General features: G+C 41.5%; 1 protein-coding gene and 1 long non-coding RNA gene across 8 annotated transcripts in view; one reads left to right on the top strand and one right to left on the bottom strand.

Annotated features, from left to right (window-relative positions):
- Positions 1-23897, bottom strand: part of RGS3 (regulator of G protein signaling 3) — a 276636-nt gene that overhangs the window by 90126 nt on the left and 162613 nt on the right. For all 7 annotated transcript variants that reach the window (XR_015051183.1, XM_085854602.1, XM_085854603.1 and 4 more), the window contains 3 exons: positions 13519-13642; positions 11456-11499; positions 2079-2219 (listed from right to left, as the gene is read on the bottom strand). Coding sequence is in view for 6 of the 7 variants with exons in the window: in XM_085854602.1 (XP_085710728.1) it covers positions 2079-2219; positions 11456-11499; positions 13519-13642 (309 nt within the window). In the remaining variant the exon portion in view is untranslated. The remainder of the gene's footprint in view (positions 1-2078; positions 2220-11455; positions 11500-13518; positions 13643-23897) is intronic.
- LOC147013075 (uncharacterized) lies at positions 16883-19145 on the top strand. Its single transcript, XR_015050968.1, has 3 exons — positions 16883-18391; positions 18639-18696; positions 18986-19145. It is a non-coding gene; the product is annotated as an uncharacterized LOC147013075 (long non-coding RNA).

Below are 23897 nucleotides of genomic sequence, written 5' to 3'. Positions count from 1 at the left end.
ATGTTCTTGCATCATAACAGTGTACCTGATATTTGTTACGTGTCATTAACCTACTTTTTTGGGGATTGTGAGCTAATAAACAAAAAACACCTTTTTGATCACAACTTGAATAATTTCCCTCTGATTTTCATGATGTTGAGTTTTATGGAGAGATCATACATGGTGACACATTTTTTAATTTACACTCCATCCATATGTGAAAGGTCAAGGTCATATGGTGATCCCAAAAAAATATGGCCATCGTTGGATCACAGGCCAAGGGTAAGTCGCGGGTGATCGCCAAGGGTAAGCCAGGGGAGGCTTACCTTTGGCGATTGTTCTGTGATCGTAGATATCTTGTTACGGTACGTGATTGCTGAAACTTAGGTGAACTATGATTAAAGTCAAATTTATCCACAGGATGAGGTAAGAAAAAAACAGTAGTGTGAGGTTTTAACTTTTGGTACATTAATATTTTCCGGACATACCAACATAATAAAATGCTGCTAAATCAAATAAGAAATCCAGATGTTTCTGTCATCAGTCATTAGGAAAGGCAACCAGACAATCACAGCTTGTTCTTGTATTTTTTTTTTTAATGCAGGAGGCTATTGATGAACCACATCAGAATGTAAATTTAATTGTAAAACAATGCTTCTGATGTGATTTACATTCATTTTGATGTGGTTCATCAATAGCTTCCTGCATTTAAAAAACAAAAAATCACATTTTTAGTCAACAGTATCTTCTGAACATTCCCTTCAATAAATTTTGTACCAACAACAAAATAATATTTACAATGGTGATTTCTGATGCAGCTTATAAATTGTGATGTTATTGTGAATAAACAGAAGAAAAAAAAATGTACCACACCAGTTATGGTGAGAGGAGATGGAAACCCAACAGTGATGAATACATGAACAGCCAAAAATTTACAGATAAATAACTTAAAAGGAGTTTTAAAAGAATGTCCAAGAAAATTGAATCCTAGTCAGAAAAGATGTTCCATCAGGAATTGGGAATTAATAGCAGTACCTGTCATTATATGTGATTGAGATGTGATTGGGAACCAAATTTAAAGATCTTGGGTCTCACCATTAGTCCTGTTCTGATTGTGTGAACCATGCATCAAACCTGACGTCTAAAGGAAGGTGCCATAACTATCTGCAGGGTTAAATCATTCTAAGCTATCACTCATCTTTGCACAGCATTCAAGAGATTCATGTCATGGATTAATGCTCTCCATTCTGGGTGGGAGATCCAAACCAATGACATTGGAGATTCAAATGCTTAACATTCAAACCCCTCAGCAGAAAACTCTGTGGTACAACACCTTCTGCCTTAACACCACAGACAGATTAGTAGTGTTATAGTATTTAGCCACATCACATCTGGCATGGTTCTGCATGCATCTCTGTCATCTGTCCCAAGGTCCAGAATTTCTTGCTGCCTGTACTCCTTCACCCCTCTTTTCTCCCACCAAGGGGATAAACCTCTAATGTATGTCTTTGTCTTTCTCCTTATTTGAGTCTCTCAAGGCACAGCTCATCATCACCTTGTATCAAATTAAATGTCTAACTCTCATCTTTTCAAAGAGATATAGCTTTGTCTGTCTGTCCCTCTAAAATCCATTTGTCCCCCACCTCTCAGGTGTTATTTGTCCACCTCATCTCTTCCATGGACCTTGATAGTTGTACAAGATGTAAAGACATGCTTTGCTCATTTTTATTGTTCAAAGTATCAATGTGCACATTTGCCCTTACAGAAGCTTCACATGTATCTGCACGAGCATTGATAATGCTGTCCTGAAACTGCACATGGAAAAAAAAATAATAATGAAATTGCACTTGGTAACTGAAGTTCTTTGATATCTTGTGCAGTCTTTTTAGCTACTCAAACCATCACTGACATTGAAGCTGCCGACTCAGGTATGAGTAGTAAAGCATCCGTTCTACTGTCATTGAGAAGGCAAATTAATGCTTTCTCGATTAAGGCAAGCTCTGAACTCGTTCAGTTACCACTTACAGGGATATTCAAAGCCTTAGTAAGTCGTAAATGAATCTCAGGGAAGTCATTGTAGTTTGAATGGCAAAACTCACCTGGAAATCAGCCCAGCATCTGCTCCCCTGCCTGCTTTTTGCTTTAGATGCCCACAGGGCCACCAACCCCTGCACAAGCTTGCAGAACTCTGCTCTCAGAACTCGTGATGGAAGCTCAAGACTCAGCTCCAGATTTTCTGCCTGAAAGGTAACACAAAGGTTACTTTATACAAAGTTTCTTGCACAGGGTGCGTCACAAAAATATACCTGATTTGAAAATTTTGTTTGAAAATTCCTTGTGGGTAGAAATGTCAAATATAATGAATTAGATCGGGTAAACATTAAAATTGGTCATTGCAAATGTATTTTGACATTTCTATTGTTATCATGAATTTTTTTTGCAGGTAACCTATGGTGCAACTAACAGTGGAGTGAGTCTTCATTGTCGAGAAGAATGTAGAGCTGAATCAGTGACAAGAGGGCAACGTGTTCACAAGACAATTCCTTAAACGTAATGCACCAACCTCGAAGACTATACGTCGTATTGTTTCAAAGTGGAGAGGGATGGATTGGAAAGGAAAGTGTTTTCTGAGGAAAGGAAACTTTGACTTAAACGTTGATCAACTTTGACTTAAAGGAAAGTGTTTTCAACGATAATCCACTGAAAATTCCTAAACTCAAAGATGCTGTAACGAGGGTTATTTCCAGAGTCTCACATGAAACACCAGTCTGTGGTCAGAAACGATGCCGTACATATCCCCAAGTGTGCAAAACTTAGAGGAGGACATTTCTAACATTTGTTATAGTCATTTTTATGAGTTCCTTTTTTTGTATCATAAAAATTAAATATATGGTCTTGCATTAAAGTAGCAGATTTAATAAACAATTAAAATTGGGTACATTTTTGTGACGAACCCTGTATAAAGTTTGTTATATAAATACACGTTCAGTCGGTCAATAATGACACTTTCCCTTAAACAATTTATTAAAAACCGAGTATCAATTTGTAAAATTGTACAACTGAAAAAAAAGCATTTCTACAAACTACAAATTGTTGATTTGCTTCCTGTAGTGACAAATAATTTTGGTTGATTAGAGCATGTATAATCTTATTTTGTGCCAAGGTTATAAAATAAAGGGCTAAATCAACAGCTCAATCTAAACAGATTTCAATGCCATCAATCCACATCAAGTGTACTTAACTACACGATACGAGAAGGTTAGTACTTGTTGAATGACTGTATAAGAGTCATCATATTGTTTCTCACAGACCAATTAACTGTGTGACTAACTCCTCCAAAATTTAAGAAGATCTGAGTTCAGTCAGGCTGAAGGTGAATCTGACCAGGGTTTATAAAGCTTTTAGAAATGTATGGTTGATATAAATTGTTACAAATCATCATGAATTGATTCACCAAATCAGTCCTATTTCCTAAAATCCAAAAATATCTTAAGCAAAATCCTCACACTGATTTGTATACTCAGTAAAGCATGAAAGGAACTTAATCGATTGGATGAATTCAACTTATCGTGTACAACCATAACTCACTGAGCAATTGTAAAACTCGCTATCTACTGACAGTACACGTTGCAAGCACAGAACTTTTACCGCATTCTCATGCACCTCCACCAAAATATCCATCAGACATGTGGATCCATGCGATCCATGGAACTTGTACACCTAAGAAAACCCACCAGGTACCAGTACCCCTAAAATGTAAGAAGTACTCACAGAATACACTGCATATCCAAAAACCTTTACCATGTCATAATGATAGCATTGCGTAGAATCACGTCACATGCAGTCAGAAAGGGAGTGAGGCGAACAAGGCCGTCACATTTTATTCCGTGACGTTTAGGCAGAAACTTTGAAACATCGACAAAAATTCCAAATATGAGGATTCAAACTTTGCAATATTTTTGTATGCAAAGTCAAGGCAGATGTATTTTTGGATCACAATAGCTTTTGGAACAGCGAGAACACACAACAGATCACACCAGATGAATTGAATATCCAGCGGTCCAGTGTTGGTGCAATTGCGTGCCGACGCTGCCGACCAAATGCTAGTTCTTGCCTAATACCTATGTCTGTCTGGGGAAGTACGACTGGTATTATTTCACAATTTGACTGTTTGTTTGTTGGCGATAGAGGTGGGGGCAAAAGTAAGAAATTTGGAGGTAATATTCAGAAAAGGCATTTTGCACAAGTTTGAGATCTATTTTGGGACCATGGCTTCACCATAACAGGTTTTGTGATAAACAAGACAAATCATCATGCCAAAGAATGTCGCCACATATGCAATATAATGCTATGTTTAGTTTTGACTTTCCAACAATGTGATACAAATCAAACAAGTCTTGCAACAAAACCAAAACTCTTTCACAAAGGATGTTGGGAAATAACATTGTCCTGAAGTGCTTTGTAAAATGAATAACAATTTTGCACACGTTACCCATTTCCTGCAGACCCCCAGGTTACAACTTGCTTATCGTGTATCAAACTGCAGCGAAGAACTGCCAATGCTGTGCCTGATCCTGCCAACTTAATGGAGACGTATTAAGGCCTGGTTTTAAGGAACAAGAAAACTATTGGTCACACCAGTGGCTGAATGTGGTGTGGGAAAATTAAACTTGGAACTTGTATTTCCTGATATTTATCACTTACTAGCTTGAATTGCACAATCACTGAAAAAAATATATTCTTAACATGAGATTTTATCAACTGAAAGTTAACAAGAGTACGTTTACCTCGATGAGAAACAAGGCACAGCTGAAGCTTCAAGCGTAACCCCTTCGTCGGAGCAAATTAAAATTATGTGGGTAGAGGGAGGGTTATAAGGTACCAGGTAAAGTTCAGGGGTTAAAAATCAAAGGGACTGGATTCAACATCAAGTCTCAAATGTCAGGGGAAGGAGCGTTTACATAGTCTGGGGCAAAGGTTAAACATCAAAATGACTCGGTCAAATATGGATTAACAAGGATGACCGCACTGTGGTCACAACCTGCGACAAAATCCGCTAACGGGCCAATTGGGAAACGCATCTTTGAAGCACTCAAAAAAAGATGAACAGGATGATTGGGAAACACATTTAATGTTCAATTAAAAAATTAACTCGACACCTCTCATCCATATGGGCATCCACCACGGTTATATCAGAACGAGCTGATTCATCACATGGTCATGGATTGTTTAACCCTCATATGGGGTCAGGTCAGGTATGGGAGCATGTGCCAGAACAGCGCGTCGCTGCGTCCACTTTCCGCCGGTACTCCAGGGGCCTCCGTCTGGCCATCCCCCAGGCAGATGCCAGGCCCATCCCCATCTCCTTGAGATGATGGTCAACCTGCTGCAACCATGAGGCACGTGGTCGGCCCACTGGCCTCCTCCACTCATGAGACTCCCTCGCTGAGAGAATCTGGTGAGCAGGATCAGCGTCAGGAAAACGAGCCACATGTCCATACAGCCGCAGCTGACGCTCACGGACTATGCAGGTAACAAATCTCATCCGAGTCTCTCTCAGCAACCGCTCGTTGGACACAAAATCCGACCAGCGATAGCCAAGGATTCTCCGAAGAGACCTGGTACCAAAGGAATTAAGTCTCCGTCTCAGATCCTTGGTCAAAGTCCAAGTCTCGCACCCATAGAGCAAGACTGGAAGTACCAAGGACCTGAAGACTCGGACTTTCGTCCTCCCGCACAGGTACCGGCAGCGCCACACCCCATGATCCAGTGAATCCATGACTCCCCAGGCCCGACCCAGACGTCTATTGACCTCCGGCTCACAACCTGCGGAGACATGAATATCACTGCCAAGGTAAGTGAATCTATCCACGACCTCAACATCCTCACCACAAACAGACACAGACAGGACAGCAGCATCCAAGATGTCACCGAAAGCCTGGATCTTTGTTTTGACCCAAGAAATCCGTAATCCCAACGGCTCCGACTCCTCATTCAGCACCTCGAGGGCCCCCAAGAGGATGTCTAAAGTCTCCGCAAAGATGACTGCATCATCTGCAAAATCAAGGTCCGAGATCTTGACATTGCCAAACGATGCACCGCAACTTGATCTCTCCGACATCCTCCCAAAAATCCAGTCCATACAAGTGCTGAAAAGTGTGGGGGCAAGTACACACCCCTGACGAACTCCAGTAACAACTGGAAATAAGTCAGAGATGGTACCACCACACTTCACAGCACTCTCAGTACCAGAGTAGAGTTCAGACATCAGATCGATCAGTTTTGGTGGCACCCCACGAAGACCAAGAATCCTCCAGAGGACATCCCGATTCACTGAATCGAACGCTTTACAGAGATCAACATAGGCTGCAAGCAGCCCCTGCCGAAACTCTCGTCTGCGTTCGGTGAGGACACGAAGTGCAAGGATACGGTCAATCGTTGACCTCTTTGGTGTAAAGCCTGACTGCTCTGGACGCTGGTGCTCAAGCAGATGGTGGCGAACCCTATCAAGAATTATCCGAGCAAAGACCTTGCCCGGCACTGAGAGCAGCGTCACCCCTCGGTAGTTGTTGCAGTCTTGGCGATCACCCTTCCCTTTCCAGAGAGGGACAACAAGGCCCCTCTTCCAGTCAGTTGGGATGATGCCTGTGTTCCAGGCAGAGCACAAAACTGCATGCAACGACGCGAGTGCAGCATTTCCACCAGCCTTGAGAAGTTCGGCATGGATGCCACAGATCCCTGGAGCTTTGCCCCGTTTCAACTGGTTCACCGCAGCCCATGTTTCCACAAGCGATGGTGGACCACAGTTGATTCGAGGGTCAGCAACAGGGATTGTAACACCCTTGACGTCCAACTCGACAGCTGGGGGATCAGCCTGGTACAACCGCTCAAAGTAACCGGCCCAGCGGGCCTTCACTTCAGACTCCTCTGTCAAGAGCCTACCACTCTCTGCTCGAACTGCAGTGCTCCGAGGGATGGGCTTGGATGAACGTAATGCACGAATTCCCCTGTAAGCGGGACGAGAATCACCTGTCCACAGGTGATGCTCTACCCCCTCACAGATTCCTCGCACATAGGCCTCCTTGTCCACCCTCAGTGCACGTACAGTTTTACGCCTCAGCTCCCTGAACAGCTCAGCTCTGCCATTCAGCCTGGCCCTGCGACTCTGGTCAATGGTATCCAGTGTCCCTTGAGAGACAAAATTCTTCTTTGCCCTGCGGTGAACTCCAAGGCATCCACCGGCAACATCAAGGACGGTGGTCTTGAAGGTGCTCCACAACTCTTCAGGACCCCCCAAAGCACCCAGACCCCCCAAGTGTCCACTCAGCCTGTTCGCAAACTCCTCAGCTACTCTCTCATCCCTGAGCTTGGCAACATCCAGCCTAGGCTGGGATGGTACCATTCTCCAGGATTTAAGGTGCAGCTTTAGAGTTGCTACAACAAGCCTGTGGTCAGTATTGAGGAACTGAGCACTCCGGTAGACCCTGCAGTTCTGGATCATCCTCCAACGACCGTCAATGAGGACATGGTCAATCTCCTTTGCCACACCGCCAGCGTTGGAATACCAAGTCCAGCGATGAGCTTGCGGGCGCTGAAACCATGAACCAGCCACCCTAAGTCCATGACTTCTTGCAAAGTCAAGGAACTTAGTGCTATTCTGGTTCATAGTTCCTGACCCATGGGGACCAACACACACCTCATAACCATCCCTATCAGTTCCAGTCGATGCATTGAAATCCCCCAAGACTAGAAGTGTATCTCGTCTGGGGCACTGATCAACCACAGACTCGAGTGTGGCGTAGAATGTGTCCTTCACGGTAAGATCACTCGCCTCAGTCGGAGCATAAATAGAGACCAGGGAAATGACACCTAAGGAGTGACGAATCCTTAATCTCATAATACGCTCGTTGACCGGTGTTACCTCAATTATCATTGGGGTCAGCTTATTGGACACAGCTACAGCAACTCCTTGGGTATGGTAACCATCAGAGCGACCAGACCAATAGTAGGTGTAACCACCCACCATTATCTCGCCGCAATCCGGTCTCCGAACCTCAGAGAGAGCTGCAATCCCGATGTCCAAACGCTTGAGCTCAGATGATAACAGAGACAGGTGATCATCCTCTCTTAGGGATAGGACATTCCAGGCACCCACCCGAAGGGACCGCCTCAGGTTAACCCAAGGAGACCGCCGTCTGGTGGACGACACCTCAGCACCACTCCGACACACTCTCCCGCAATCTGACCCAGGGATGTTACCCCGTGGTTTCCCTCCTATCAAAGATTGGGGGTCCCGAAGGCTTTGCCCCAATCCCATCATCCGGTGAGCTGCCCTGCGAAGGGAAGCTGCACAGGAGGTACTCCCACGGAGTGGGTTTTCAGATTTTTTTGCGTTTTTGCGTTTTGCGGAATGAAGCGTTTTACGGTGGCTGGAGTGCAAATCCTGCCACCAACCTCCTAATAAGAAGTAACCCAACTGCAGGAGGACGTCCGCAGACACAGTTGGGCACTAGATATGGATGGCCGTTGGCTCACAAGGAGCTCCTCCGCCCTTTGACAGGTTTTGTTTTTAATCCTGCTGGGTGTCCATATCCAAACACCCTCCTCACCAGAAAACCTGGTGGGGGAGACGGTTTAGTCGCCGACAACCCGACCATGGAACAGGTTAGTACAGGTTTACATGGTACCTGTAGCAGGTCACAGATCGAACCTGACCTGACAAATCGAACCTGACCTCATATGGGGCCGTTCAAAAATTACGTAATGCCGTGCGTGCCAAAAGGCTTAATTAAACCTTCCCAATAATTTTTATTCGACATTGATTAGATTTTCTGGATCTCTCATCGTGAGGAACACTCGACCCAAACAAAGCCAAAGGAAATCTGACGCAACAAACCCAGGCAGTGTATAATCAGCAGAGGTCTACAGGACTGATGTCTTAGGCCCACGTTATTTTATCAGGGGGGGCACCTTTTTTGGGAGAAAACCAAGATGGCAGCCACATTGTTTTGTCTGGGTGCCATGGCGGGTGGTGTCGAGCAACAAATGTGGGTGGATACACGTGGCAGCTGTTCAACCAATGGATACACGGTTCAAAAATCGACCTCCAACAAGAACCACAACAACAACAGCAACAACCGCATGGAACTCTTGTAGACCTGCGACTAAAAATCATGGGTGAAAAACCACAAAAGTTTCAGAGGATTATGGGATTATGATAACAGAAGGAAAGAGAACATAGTAATGGCTGTTAGGTAAATGTGATGAGAAGTGGAAGGATAAGACCAAGAGAGGGAGAAGGAAAGAAAAGAAAAGAGAAAAATAAACTCAAAATAAAAAAAATCTTTCAACCCTCGACCCTGACTCTCCAAATGGACCGTGTGGCATCAGCTCATGTGTCCTAAAAAAAAAACCTGCTCTGCTGCTCCTGCACATCCTATCTCTGCCCTTTTTAACCCTGTCATTTGTTCAAAGTAATCTTCCATCTTCTTGCATTACAAGAAAGCAGATGGAAGATTAATTATCACTGCATTACATAAAATGTGCAAAAACAGTTCCCCTTAAATACAGACCTGAGCTTACATGCAATCATCAGCAAGGATATGGAATCCATCATTGCAGTTCATATGAAATCATTCCTTTTCTCAGCTCAGATCAACAATTCAGATTGAGAACTGGTCACCCTACCTTGGACATGCTGCTTCGACTCACCCAGCAATGGATGGAGGCCCTCAATGTCAAACATGAGATCAGGGCCGTCTCTCTGGACATATCCTGTGCTCTTGATACAATCTCTAATCCTGTCTTACTCTCTAAACTGCTGCCTATGGCATACAAGGCCAACTCAACATGTGGCTTACTGACTTCCTCTACTCTCGTTAAGGCTGTTAAGGCTGGAGTGTTCTCGGTCTAGTCATTTTCTTAATCCTCATCAACGATCCCTCTGACTATCTGGAAAATCCTCTTTATCGATTTGCTGATGGCTCCACCCTCTCCGATGACATCATTCATCCTTCAGACAGGCAGGCTGCACTCTCTTCCCTTTCTTCAGACCTTGACAAAATCACAAACTGGTCAAAAACTGGGAACACGTCTTTCAACCCTGACAACGCCCCTCCCCCCAACCCATCTACCTTCTTAACAATCCTCTTGAGGAAGTTCAGTAACTAAAACTCCTGGGCCTCACGATCAGCCATTATCATTCTTGGGTAAACCACATTTCAAAGTCGGCCTCCAAAGCCAGTCCTCCATCTGGGCATCCTCCATCGTACAAAGTCCTTCCTTGAAAAAACCTGAACTCCGAGCCACCTACAATGCCTTCATCTGCAGCTTGATGGAGTACTGCTCTCCCCTCTGGGCTGGCTCCCCTGCCTCACCTCTTGCTCAGCTTGATGCCGTGGAAACCAAGACCTCCAAGGTCATTGGAATCTGCCATGATGAAGCTGAGTCTATGGGCCTATCACTTCACCATCACAGACAGGTCAGTGGTCTCTCTGTATTCCACCTCCTCCTTTCTGGTTTTGCATCCTCTGCTCTTTCATGCTTTGTCCCAACCCCAGGTTTCTACAGGGCGCACACGGTCCACTATCAACCCCCTTCTGGTGAAACTACCTAAATCCAGGATCACTGCTCACCTTCACTCATTTGTTCCTCGTTTTCCTCACCTGTGGAAGCGATTTCCACATTCTCTTCAATCGCATTGTACCTTCATGGTGCTCAAGGCAGCGAGCGGTTTATCACCAACTCAGGTCGTCCCCAATCCAAAAGCATGACCTTTCAAACTCAAATGAAACCCACCCCATCCTTCCAAATTTCCAGTTTTTCCCTCCAGAGAATTTTCCCCTGTATCCATCTTGTCCACTTCTTGCATCCTTTCCTGCCCCCCATTCCTCCCCACACCACCCAATGTTTGTGCAAGTCTCCCTCTACTTTGGCCTTCAACCCTGCCTGGTTGGTGTTCTCCCCCACCCCCCTCTCTCTCTCCTGTTCTTTTTGTCTTGTCATGTCCTGATCCATTCAGTGTTCTCGCTCTTCCATGAGCCTCGACTATGTATACACAAAAATATGTTTATTGGATTAAGACAATTATGAAAATTAAAAAAAACATTCATTACTCCCATTGGGTGTTGATGTGCTGAGTTCGAAAACACACTTTTGTTCTTTTTCGCTTCGGCTATCCGCAGTGTCATGAGGTTTATAAATCCCAGTCCTATGCTACGTGGAATGGCTGGGAGAATCGAGGTGTCGAGCTATTATTTTCACATTTAGTATGGAAACGAACCCAAAGTCTTCAACCTGTCTCACGATGTTGAGTATGTTACAGAGAGCGCAGAGGATACCACATATAATGCTAGTGGATGTGCAAAGTGAGCACGAATTTTGACATTACATCAGAAAACTTCAACATTTTATTATTGTGTATAATTAATGCATTACTTTGGTGTAAGCCACCTTGAGAAGAAATATTAAAACTCACCTCACACTGGTAAGCAATACTCAGTGAGGGACTTGTTTGTGATTCTGTGGGGGAGGGCAAAGGGGAGGAGAGAGAGACAGAGAAGGAAAGAGGGAAAAGAGGGAAAAGAGATATTTAAAAAACATTAAAAAAGAGAGTACAGAACTTGATTGTTGGAATCACGCAAAGTGTGGAATATCATGTATACAACTAGAACGGCACTAGGTAGAGCGCATACCTCCGCCAGGCTGAACATTTCATGTTTTGTATCCCACTGATAGACCGGATTTGGATCCGGATCTGAAGCAAAATCTATTCGGCTTGTTCTTGTCAACTTACCAACTCATCCACCAAGTTTTGTTATAACTCGTCCACAACTTTTTGAAATATAATGCCACATACTCAGGTATCATTTTTGGCCCCATCTCTAAATGGTGAAGAATCACTTAAAAATCCAAAAAATATTTGTATCCGGATCCCGATTCAGATCTTCACCAAAATCGAATCGATTCATCCTTGTCACACACCCACCGTGTCCACCAAGTTTCGTCTGAATCCGTCCATAACCTTTTGAGATATCCTGCTCACAGACAATGAAACAGACAAGCCGGTAGGCGGCGATGGGTTGCCGAGCATGGAAACTATAAGATATAGAGCAAAATGGATGTCATATAACGGATAGGGAATCACCTGAAGATTATGCATATCAAATCTCATCCAGTTCCATCTACTGACAACTACTCGGTATCCATTTGAATGAAAAGTACCGAAAATGCGGTTTGAAATCAGAAATCCCCAAAGTTCGAGGGGGTGCTGTGGATGAACAAAGATCTAAATCGAAAATCTGGCTCGATCGTTTGTGCACAATGTATTCCAGACGATTAGTGTGAATTTTAATGACCATCCGACCATAACCCTAGGAGGAGTACCATTTGGCGCGAAGGCACCTCCAGCTCTCGCATATCATCGATTTTTGCACTAATTGACCTTTGACCCCTGACTGAAGCGAAATCGGTCAATATGTCCTGAGGAACAGTTGTAGTACTCATTGAGTACCATGAACCTGCAAAGTTTCATTCGTATCGATGCACTCACCCGGTCGCTAGGGGGCCTTCAATTTTCGCCAATTTTTGCACTTACCCTAATTGTAGGGGGTGCTGCGGGTAAAGTATTCCATATATCACAAAAACCGGAATATATTTGATAGAGCATCACCTGTAGATAATTACTGCCAAATTTCATAACCCTACGTGGGATAATGGCTTTCGGAATTGATTTCGCGTGAACGGTACCGATTTTGAAGGTTTTTTGGTTGTTGCTAGGGAACCAAAGCGTCCCTAGCAACCATCACAATTTCCAAAGCACAAGGTCATAAGATGTTCCTACCACCCGAGTTTGGTCAAAATCTGCCCACGTTTACTACCAATTATGCTGATGACAAACAAACAAACAAACAAACAGAATTACTGACAATAAGGGTCACCTATTTTGGCGACCCAACAGAGACAAGAGTGAAAACATAACCTCCATCTACCTTTGGTGACAGAGGTAATAAAGATCTGATCTCTGGATTTCAGGGAAGTGGGAAGAAGAAAAGTAGCGATTTATGTGTAAATTACACTTTCCAGCTTCAAGTGAACAAAAACATGCGAGGAAATTCCCACGAAGCATCAAGATGAACATTTGATGAAAAAAGTCCTTACTTCCTGAGTCCAAGTCTCAATCCAGCAGAATGAGTCTTCCGTCTTCACCGAATACAACATGAAAAGATAAAACTAACTCGGACCAAGAAAATAGCTTAAAACCTCAGAAGCAATAATGCAGGTCAAATATACACGGCTTCGCTGAAATGAGGAATTAGAAATAATAAGATAAGAAATCAAGGTGGCAACGTCAAAATGAAACCAGATTACGGATTCCAGTCGAAACCCCCTCCTCCCCCCAAAAAAGAAAACAGAAATAAAAGAGGAATCGGAAAGCATAGACACCAAATTGAAACCGGCAAATTGTTTTTTATTCCTCATTGGTATAAATGTGAGGATCCTCCAGGTAATGGGAAAGAGCAGGACGTGCCTGTTTCTCACCGTGACTGTTTGAGCCTCCAATTCGTAACCACTGCAGATAGAGGGGGTCTCGTAAGACGCAATATTCTCCACGCTCACTCTCCTGTGCCAGCAGCAGCAGGTCGGAGTAGACGAACACACACACCTGCATTGCAAGGGATGCACTCTCTGTCATCATGGTGATTCATACTCCAATGTTGTTTTCTCAATGAGGGGAAAGGGGAGAGGGGGTAGGGTAAGGGAAATTGGGGGTAGGGTAAGGGGGTATGGAAAGATAAGGTAGGGAAAGGGGAGTAGAGAAAGTGAGAAGGAAAAAGGGGGAAAGGGGGAAGTAGAAAGGAGAAAGTAGAAATGAAGATGAGGATAGAGGAAAGGGAGGGGAGGGGGTGAAGGGAGAGGAGGCAAGGGAGAAGGGGAAAGGGAGAGGGGAAAGGGGATATACACAAGAAAATTAGATACAGGATGCTATTTAGCTCATCATTCCTGTTGTCTGCACTCGACGAATTTCACTTGGGATAGCGAATGGTGGGGTCGGGGAGGGATGGGAAGGACAATAGTGGGGCATGCACACAGACATCACCATGGTTTAAATCTTTGAAGTATCTCCTAAATCTGATCCCCCTTTCACCATCCCTCCCTACCTCTGTGCTATCTAGCAAACCTCAAAGCTTTGTGTCATCTGCAAACTTGCAAAGCCTATTGCTAATCTCAATGTCTAAATCATTGATGTGAACTATAATAAATGGAACGGTCCTCGTACTGATCACTGAAATACCAAACTGCTTGAAACTTCCCAGCCAGACATTCTTCCACTCACAGCCACACTTTAGTTATTATGACTAAGCCACTTTTCAATCCAGTTAGCGACTCTACCAACCATTGTGATTCTGCAAGCAATAAGCTTACCGAACACCTTCTGCACAGCACCTCATAAAATTCACTTGGAAGCAGAATGGGCATGATGAAGAATGCAATCAAAGGGGTAGGAGGCACACAGAGGATGAACAAGCTCAATGCAGATTCAAACACAGCAAAAGAGGAAGGGAAAAACTGGTGGTGGTGAGTGGCCATATTAAAGCCCTGGAGGGAATAATGAGATTGGACAGACTGAGAAAGTTGGTTCAAGAGGTAAGAGAAAAGAGAAACGAATGAGTGGAGGTGGGCAGTGAGCCTGTCTTATTTGAGTTTCACCGAAGTGAGTTACGAGTGGACTGCGTGCACCTCGCAGAAACGTGGTGGGGGAGCAGTCGGTGCAAGTCCAGAAAGGAGGTGGTGGAAGTCAGAGGCCACCGTCCTGTTTAAGATGCTCAGCTTCATCGTGGGGAATTCCAATTATTTGGAGGTCCCTTATTTTTACAGAATCAAGCTGTGGATGAAGGCCTTGGAAGCCAAGTAAGGACTTTTGACAAGGGAAGGTGCCGAGCAAGCGACTTGCTTTTGAGATGAATTTGGACATATGGTTTGCCATAAAAAATACCATGGTACATGGTGAACTCAAAGGTTTGAGTGGCTGAATTTCCAAGAGTTTCGTTAAGGAAGTAGATGGGAGGGTTTGCCAGGCGATCTTTTTGAAGAGACGGAGTCGGTGCGTAAGATTTGTCAGTGTTGAAAGAGATATTCCAAGTGTTGGATCTGTTCCTGAGTCAATCAAGGTCTGCAGAGAAGAGGCTACCACCTGCCTATCATAAGGATTGGAGATGCAATGACAGAGGTGTAGTGATCAACAAGGGGATCGTTCGGATTTTCCAGAATATCAGAAAGATCGACAATGAAGATAAGGAACAGGACTGCGACCAAGACACTGCCTTAGGGGGCACTCCAGGCTCGACGGGGAGAGGAGATGAGAGGATCCCATTGAGACCGGCATGCTGACTACGAAGGTGAAGAAAGGCAGTCAGCCATGAGAGGAAGTTGCCTTGGATGCAGTAGGAAGAGAGTTTGGAGAAAAGGAGGAGTCCTACACTGTGTCAAATGCTTGAGATATGTCCAGAGTGACAGCCCTGCTCTCATGACATTGAGGGCCTCCATCCATTATTGGCGTCCCATCTGCCAGCATTCGTCGGTGGACATTAAAGATCACACAGTGTCCTTCATGAAGAGTGGGTGAGATATCGCAGGCACACTGAATAAATTCCAAATTCCTAACATAAAAACACACACACATCTCCTTTTTGTTATGGATGATCTTTCGCAATGTGAGTTAAACCAAAAGGTGTGTCAACAGCCCTTAAATGTCATGGTTACCAAGAAATACATGAAAAAGAAGAAGTTGAGGACCTGACCACATGGATTTCCCCTTTTAGAATCCTTTGTACTAATCTGTTTTTTCTCCTCTTTCAGGTCATAATTGACTATCTCGCCATCAAAGTTCCAACCTCTTAAAAAGAGGATCCAAGGGAAATGGCACCCACTGGTTCTCTCTTTCTTTGCAATCATGAAAAGACAGGTGAGGTAGTGTGGTTGGGCAAGAAAAGAAAGGTTTGCCTGTTTTTAATCAAACTGAGGATCAATTTTGTGCAAGCCAAAACGGATGGGAATCAGACTTTCTGAAAAACTTTCATTCCGGTTGGAAGTGCACAGAAACATTCAACAATTTAACTTGGAATGTCCCTTTCAAAATGATGCTTGGTTTGACTTGTCCTTGTTTCTATCTGGTTTTTTTTGGTCGTGCACTCGTTAAGAAGAGCAGTGATTCTGGATTTTGGGAGTTTAAACCAGAAGGGGGTAGATGATGAACTACATGCACCCTGCAGAAGCTTGTGGGGGGTGGGGAGGGGGGGGTGACGAAGCACGGAAACTGCAGAAGGTGCAAGACCAAACACATTCTTTGTGGCTGAGAATTTTGATGCTCATAGTTATTCCATTACACATGCCTCTGCAGGTGATGGCTCAAATATGACAAACACATCTGCATTGACTGAAATTTGTTACTGGCCTAAATGAACTTCATCATTTAAAAAAAAAAATTGTAAATGCCACAGGGGAAGTGTCAACCCCAAAACCCAAAACATTCCAGTTTGTATGTATGTGCGTGTATGTATATATATATATATATATATATATATATATATATATATATATATGTATGTATATATATATATATATATACATTTATTTATATATTTGTATATGTATGTATATATATATACATATATATATATATATATATATATATGTATATATATATATATATATATATATATATATATATATATATATATGTATATGTATATATATATATATATATATATATATATATATATATATATATGTATATGTATATGTATATGTATATGTATATATATATATATATATATATATATATATATATATGTATATGTATATGTATATATATATATGTATGTATATATATATATAAGTAGGGAAAGAATACTGGTTCTGGCTCACTTTTCCCCATGTAAATGAATGGGGGATTTTCAGCCATGAAATTTTTCTTTTTTTTTCCCCTGAAAAATAAATCCCCTTTTTAGCCCAAGGTATATTTATTTGTCTCCCCTTTTAACCTGGAGCCTGGTGTTGGCTTAGTTGTTAGGGTGGCGGCTTGGGATCCCAGGGTCCTGAGTTCAAATCCCGTTGGCTGCTGAATTAACACCAGGGGGTGACTCAGCCTGCCATCCTTCCGAGGTCGGCGAAATGAGTGCCAGTGTACTGGTCCCGGTGTATGCCCCGGTTAGAATAGGTGTACCATATCCCTGTGTGTCGTAAGAGGCGACCAGGGTTGGTGTCAGGAAGGGCATCCGGCCATAAAACATTGCCTCAAGAAAAAGCCAAACCCCTGCACAGCAGGGAAAAATGGCTGTAAAAACGGTCATTTTTTTATTTCCCCTTTTAACCTAGGGGCTCTCTATTCAAATAGCCCATACAACAAGATAAAGATTTGTTAAAGGTGATTCGAAAGAAATATCTGAAACGTCTAAGCCCCGGGACACTCTTTATCAAATAACCAATGCATATTGTTTAGCTCACTCATTGAACCTATAAACATTTGTTCATTCTCAAATTCCTTCAATAGTTTAATTTTCTTTGCACAATAATCCCCATCTAAAATATTGAAAAACAAAACATTTGAATCTTTATATTTTTTAAGATACCCCTTTTGTGCCATTACGAAATGATAAACTTCTCTTAATGATCTCATCTGACCACCTCCTGAGTTGCAAATCGTTTTTGGACATAAACCACGCCATAAAAGTTTTGATTCAAATGTTTTCAGTTCATGCCGTGAAAATGAGGAAGTGTTTTTTTGACACGGCCGTGCTGTGTGAATGAGGAAGTGGTTTTGGACTGTCATGCTGTGAAAAAATAGGAACTATTCTGTGAGACAAGGTCTCGTGTTTATATTTTATCTCAGAACACGAACTGAAAACATTTGAATCAAAACTTTTATGGCGTGGTTTATGTCCAAAAACGATTTGCAACTCGGGCGGTGGCCAGATGAGATCATTAAGAGAAGCTTGTCATTTCCTGTGCCCACACCCAATGATTAAGCAATTTCCTCATCGTTGCTTTATAAGCGGTTCGCCAGACAAAGTTTCTGCCAGACGGGATTTCATTTTTACAACTGAGGCATGGACGATATTTCTTCCGATGAAGCCAACAGCCCACTACAGAGTTGGTAAGTTTGTGTATGCTTTTCTCTTTGAACGATGAAGCAAATGATTATTAATTAAATCATGATAATTCTGATATATATATATATATTTTTCCCTGACAGGGCATTGGAAGAAATTGAGTTCACATATCACGACGTGGTTCATGAAATTAATACTCTTATTGAAGAGATCAATGATTTTAGAAGAGAATTGAAAGACATTTTCAATGAGTGGCATGAAGTCTTATCACGTCCTCTCATCTCGAAGGAATTAAACCAATGGTGAGACACGTGTGTGTGCCTCTCTCTCTGTCTGTCTTTCTACCTACCTCTCTCTGCTCTTATTGAAGAGGCCAATGATTTATAATGACTGGTCTCTGATCTCGAATGAATTAAACCAATGGTGAGGCACGTGTGTGTGTGTCTATGTGTGTGTGTATGTGTGTGTGTGTGCATGTGTGTGTGTGTGTGTTGCTTTCCCTGTCTGTCTCTTCATCTATACCCTTGACTTATTTTTTTTTTTTTTCAGCACTATCGCACAACATCAGCTGTTGAAGCAATCTTGTACAACACATGATTTTCTGGAGGTAAATATTTCTGAATTATTATTAATATCACTCGTACAACACATGATTTTCTGGAGGTAAATATTTCTGAATTATTATTAATATCACTCTCTCTTTAGAATGTCGCCTTATGTTGGTTGCATCATTAGTTTGGACGTGGTTTTGTCAGTACACTGGAATTCATTTTATTGACCTTGAAAGGATGACAGGCTCCTGGTGTGTTAATTCAGTGGTCAACGAGGCTTATTCATATTACCATGTAATTATCTTTATAGAACCTAATTATTATCCACTTTTTGTTTCAAAACAGAATATGGTGTCTGAGTTTCGAAATCACAAGGCATCTGAAGAAGATTGCTGGGAAAGATTGTACATTCTCGCAAATGAATATTTAATATTTTCAATATTAATAAATTATATTTGTTTTGTTTACAATTACTTGATTCTGAATTACAAGAAAAGAATAAAAGAGATGCAAAGGGGGGTTGGGGGGGAGGGGGGGGGGTAGGTGCGCTCCCCAATGACCCATCACCCCCTCATCCCATCCCTCCCCTCCCCATGTGTGTGTGGGGGAAGGGTGGGGGTGGGATGAGGGAGGTGGTGGGTCAAAGGTGAGGGCGCACAGGGGGATGAGGGGGGGTGGGGCTTGTGTGGGCGGGGCTTGTGTGGGCGGGGCTTCGGTGGGGGGCTTGTGTGGGTGGGGTGTGTGTGGGAGGGGCTTGTGTGGGCGGGGTGTGTGTGGGTGGGGCTTGTGTGGGTGGGGCTTGTGTGGGCGGGGTTTATGTGGGTGGAGCTTGTGTGGGAGGGGTTTATGTGTGTGGAGTTTTTGTGTGGAGCTTGTGTAGGCAGGGCTTATGTGGGAGGGTTTATGTGGGCAGGGTTTATATGGGCAGGGGTTTATGTGGGTGGAGCTTGTGTGGGAGGGGTGAATGTGGATGAGGCTTATGTGGATAAATGGATGGGTGGAGAGATGGGGGATGGGTGGATGAGTGGAGCTTGTGTGGATGGGTGGATAATTTTTAATTAAATAAACATGTTGTGTGTGTGGGGAACTAATTAACTAATCACTAATTATGTGAATATGATGAATATGGGTGGAGCTTGTGTGGGGTTTGTGTGTGTGGAGCTTGTGTGGAGTTTTGTGTGGAGGTTGTGTGGAGCTTGTGTGGGGTTTGTGTGGGCGGGGCTTCGGTGGGAGGGGCGTGTGTGGGCAGAGTCAAAAGGGGGCGGAGTCAAAAATTTCAATTTATTGGAGCTTGTGGGGGGGTGTGTGGTGGGGTTTGTGTGGGATTTGTGTGGGCGGGGCTTGTGTGGGCGGGGGCTTGTGTGGGTGGAGCCAAAAAGGGGCGGAGTCAAAAAATTTCAATTTATCTTTGTCTTTTGTAATTCCTGTGAATAAAATGAACCTAAAATCTCTTCCCCTTCCAAATCATATATCTTATAAGTCCAAGGAACCGTATCTATTACATCAACAATTTTAAAAAGCTCGTTGGTCCATCTTTTCGTATAACCTTTTTCAAAATGAGATTTCCACCTATATATTCTTACGATATCACCAACTTTGAACTTAGGTTTTCTGACATTAATCTCTTTTTCATATTTTAATTTTGTAAATGTTTCTGATGGCTTCATATTTGTTGACGTGTGAATCGTGTCATTGTACTTATCCACAATATCTTGAATAAAAGATGACCATTGTTGTGAACCGAGTTGTGTGAATTTTTTATATAGTCTCTCTTTTAAGGTACGATTAAAACGTTCAACAACAACTGCCTTCCCTTCATTAAAGGTACTGTATAATGTAATACTGTTATTTTTAGAAAATTCATAAATGTCTTGTTATAAAACTCCCTACCCTCATCAGTCCACAATTTTTTAGGTTTTCTCTTACTTTTATTAAATATCTGTTGGAAGGCTAACATAAGAGTATTACCTGTTTTGTTTTTTAATGGTACAACCCACGCATATCTACTACTCAAATCAATAACGTTAAAGCATACTTGTACCCCTTTATCATTATTGAGTTCAATCAAATCAGCAGACCAGATATAATCTACTTCCTTGGAATAAACTTTCCTTCTCTGAAACTTTGTGAATATTGGTTTATGTAATTCATCAGCTAATTGCTCTTCAGTCTTAATGGCATCATTAGAGCCTATAAGTTTTTTGAATTTCCAAGTCCAAGTTTCAATTTAGCACTGATCATCTTCTTCACAATGAACCGATCAACTTTTTCTCTCAAGGTTGGATTTTGTATCAGAGACAAATTATACAACATTTCTCTATCGGCTTCATGCTTTTCTTCCAACGTTGTGGTATTCCCATAATCAATATCGTGTCTCATGCACACTTCATCAACTCTATTGATAGGCTTACTCCAGGATTTAGGATTGTCTGCCTCATCTAATCTTTTATCCAAGTTTGTGCCTGGGCCACAGAAAGAATACCCTGGAAGATGTAATTCCCCTGGTATTCCAGTAGTTGTAAATTTACTTCCTGATAAAAACTTTTGGATATCTCCTCCTAGTTTGTGTTGGGAGATAAATTGATTTTTTTTGAACCACACACCGAACATATACCTTTTTGTATAACCCTGTTATTTTTACTTTTAATATATGAAATATTTTTAGTATTAGTTTTCTTTTTTACATTTGAGACAATAACTCATTTATTTATGAGAAAAATTCCTGCAGAGTGCAAAAACCTTTTTAGTTTCCAACATGCACATTTGAATCTTGATTTTTAAAACATAAAGAATCCTTAGAAATGCCTTCACTCTCTCCTCCATTTATTTAAGAAAAAAAAAATGAAAAACTTGAATTAAAATCCATATCTTGTCGATGCCAATAGTCTTGCCGAAAGTATTGCAAATAGACTTGTCAATTCTTTCTTTTCCTCCTCGGTGGGTTGAGTTATTTTCTGTAATACCCTTAATCTTTTTTTAATCTCACTGGTTTCCATATTTTGATATTTATTTTGTCTCGCTCTTTCCTCCCTCTCCTCCTTCTCTCTCTTCTCTTTTTCCTCCTTCTCTTTCTTCTCCCTCTCCTCCCTCTCCTTCTCTTTCTTCTCCTCTCCTCCCTCTCTCTCTTCTCTCTCTCCTCCCTCTCTCTCTTCTCTCTTTCCTCCCTCTCTCTCTTCTCCCTCTCCTCCTTCTCTCTCTTCTCTTTTTCCTCCTTCTCTTTCTTCTCCCTCTTCTCCTTTTCCTCCTCTTCCCTCTCTTCTTCATCTCCTTCCTCATCCCTTACTATCCTTGAATCGCTTACAGCCCATAGAATATTATACGTATATTCATCAGGATTTCTTGTTATTACTGTATCCAAAATAATTTTTTTTCAACAGGAAACCAATAAAATTTCTTTTGAATTTCTAAAAAGAGCCTTGCCTTTTCTTAACTTTATAATTTTTCATTATTTAACATTCTAATTAAATCTAAAGTTGTCGGTTTATCAACATCAGCATAATGCCAATCTTTTATTGAAAATACCTCATTCTTATGTTGTAGAACATATTTATTAAAATACCGAATACCCTTTTCTTGAAGGTATGCTTGGACACAGAAATGATAATTTTCTTGAAGCCTTCTTGCTGTCATTTATGTATTAGAAATATATGTTAGAATAATATTATGGCACGAAACACCTCCCCATCTTCCCATAGTTAAATCATTTTGTATTTCCTTACTTATTATATATAATCCTGTTTTTCTGTTTTCATGAGATAAACAAGGGGCAAAACCATTATTATATTTACCCTTATTAAATTCTTTTATTTGTTCTTTACTATGCCTAGCCCCACAAGACTCTTTCTCACTACAAAGTGGATAATATTCTTCCTTACGAGACTGATTTAATTGTTCCAGGTCTTGAAGGTTAATTTTAAATGACCAATTATACCTAAATCATTCATATCATACCCCATTGTTCTATTCTCATACAAACGATACGCCCTTCTTTATAAAAATTTATTTTAATTCGAACTGTGAATTCTGTATGACCTGGAGATAATATCAACACTTCTGTATCTTTGGAATACACAGCCGTTTTATTTAAGGATATATATTGTGATAAATCGCTTAATCTCACCAAGTCATTCGCGTCAGTCGGGCTTGGATAATTTTTTAATTTATAAGCATTTTTCATGTTAATATTTTTGGTTATATTATATTTATGTCGTTCAGCCTGTGCCTTTGTGTAATAATTTGATAAATCAATATCCAGTTCTTGAGATAAACCAAAGATAGAACCATCTTTACCAACATAAGTCATTTATATTAGATTAAAAATAATATCATAAAATTTTTTATTTTTGTTGAGTTGAAATAACACATATAGGCATAATTGGCCACAACACTTGGAATTTAATTCTTGGACTTGAAATGTTTGATAAACACCATTCTGTAAGAATTTTATGACTTCAACAGGTGGTGGAAGACCAAAACTATCAAAATAATATTTGTCTTGACTATTAAAAATACAAACCCAATGAGAACCGTTCCCATTATTATCTTCTAAGTTCATAATAATATTCTTTGTATGTTTCGGCACATTTGTTAATTCATCTCTCATACAAATAACCACATTATGAATTTTTAATTTCTTACAATATTTGACAAGTTGTAAATTTGATGTTGTATTCTTTCCAAATTTTTTCAACCACTCATCAATGCTCATTTATTTATTAGAAAGATATAATCCATTACCTCTTTTCGTTAATTTTACACCTGCTTGTGCTATAGAAGAAAGCATATCTCCAACTAACAATCTCGCTTTATCAGGCAGACCTTCAAGTTTTTCAGCAAAATCTACAATTACACCACTTCCACTAATTTGTTTCTCCAACTCTTTGTTATGTCTTTCCAATTCTTTTTGAGCCTGGAGTTGAGCCTTCCTTTCGTTGGCAGTTTTCACCGCTGTTGAAATACCACCCGTCAATGCTCCAACCGCACTTAAACCAGCAAATAAAGGAATTAGAAATGGGAGAAATCCTCCACTCGTCTCTCTTATTGAATATTTTTTCAACATTGGTTTTGTCATTTTAATTTTAAGTGAGCCAGTGTCATTCAAGATTTTAACCTGTTCTCTTGTGAGAAAAACATCAATTCTTACTGCTCCTTTTCTCTGAATTGTATTAACGTTAATCGTACAAGGCTTTTGATTTTGAACACAAGATGATAGTTTATGAAGATTGATTTGATTAACATATACCCCAGTTGGTACTTT

This window comes from Eptatretus burgeri, chromosome 14 (assembly GCF_056783735.1).
Source record: "Eptatretus burgeri isolate ZD-2024b chromosome 14, Ebu_testis_v1, whole genome shotgun sequence".
NCBI classification, from domain to species: Eukaryota; Metazoa; Chordata; class Myxini; order Myxiniformes; family Myxinidae; genus Eptatretus; species Eptatretus burgeri.
The sequence above is the reverse complement of the archived record's forward strand: the minus strand, read 5'-3'. Positions and strand labels throughout refer to the sequence as shown.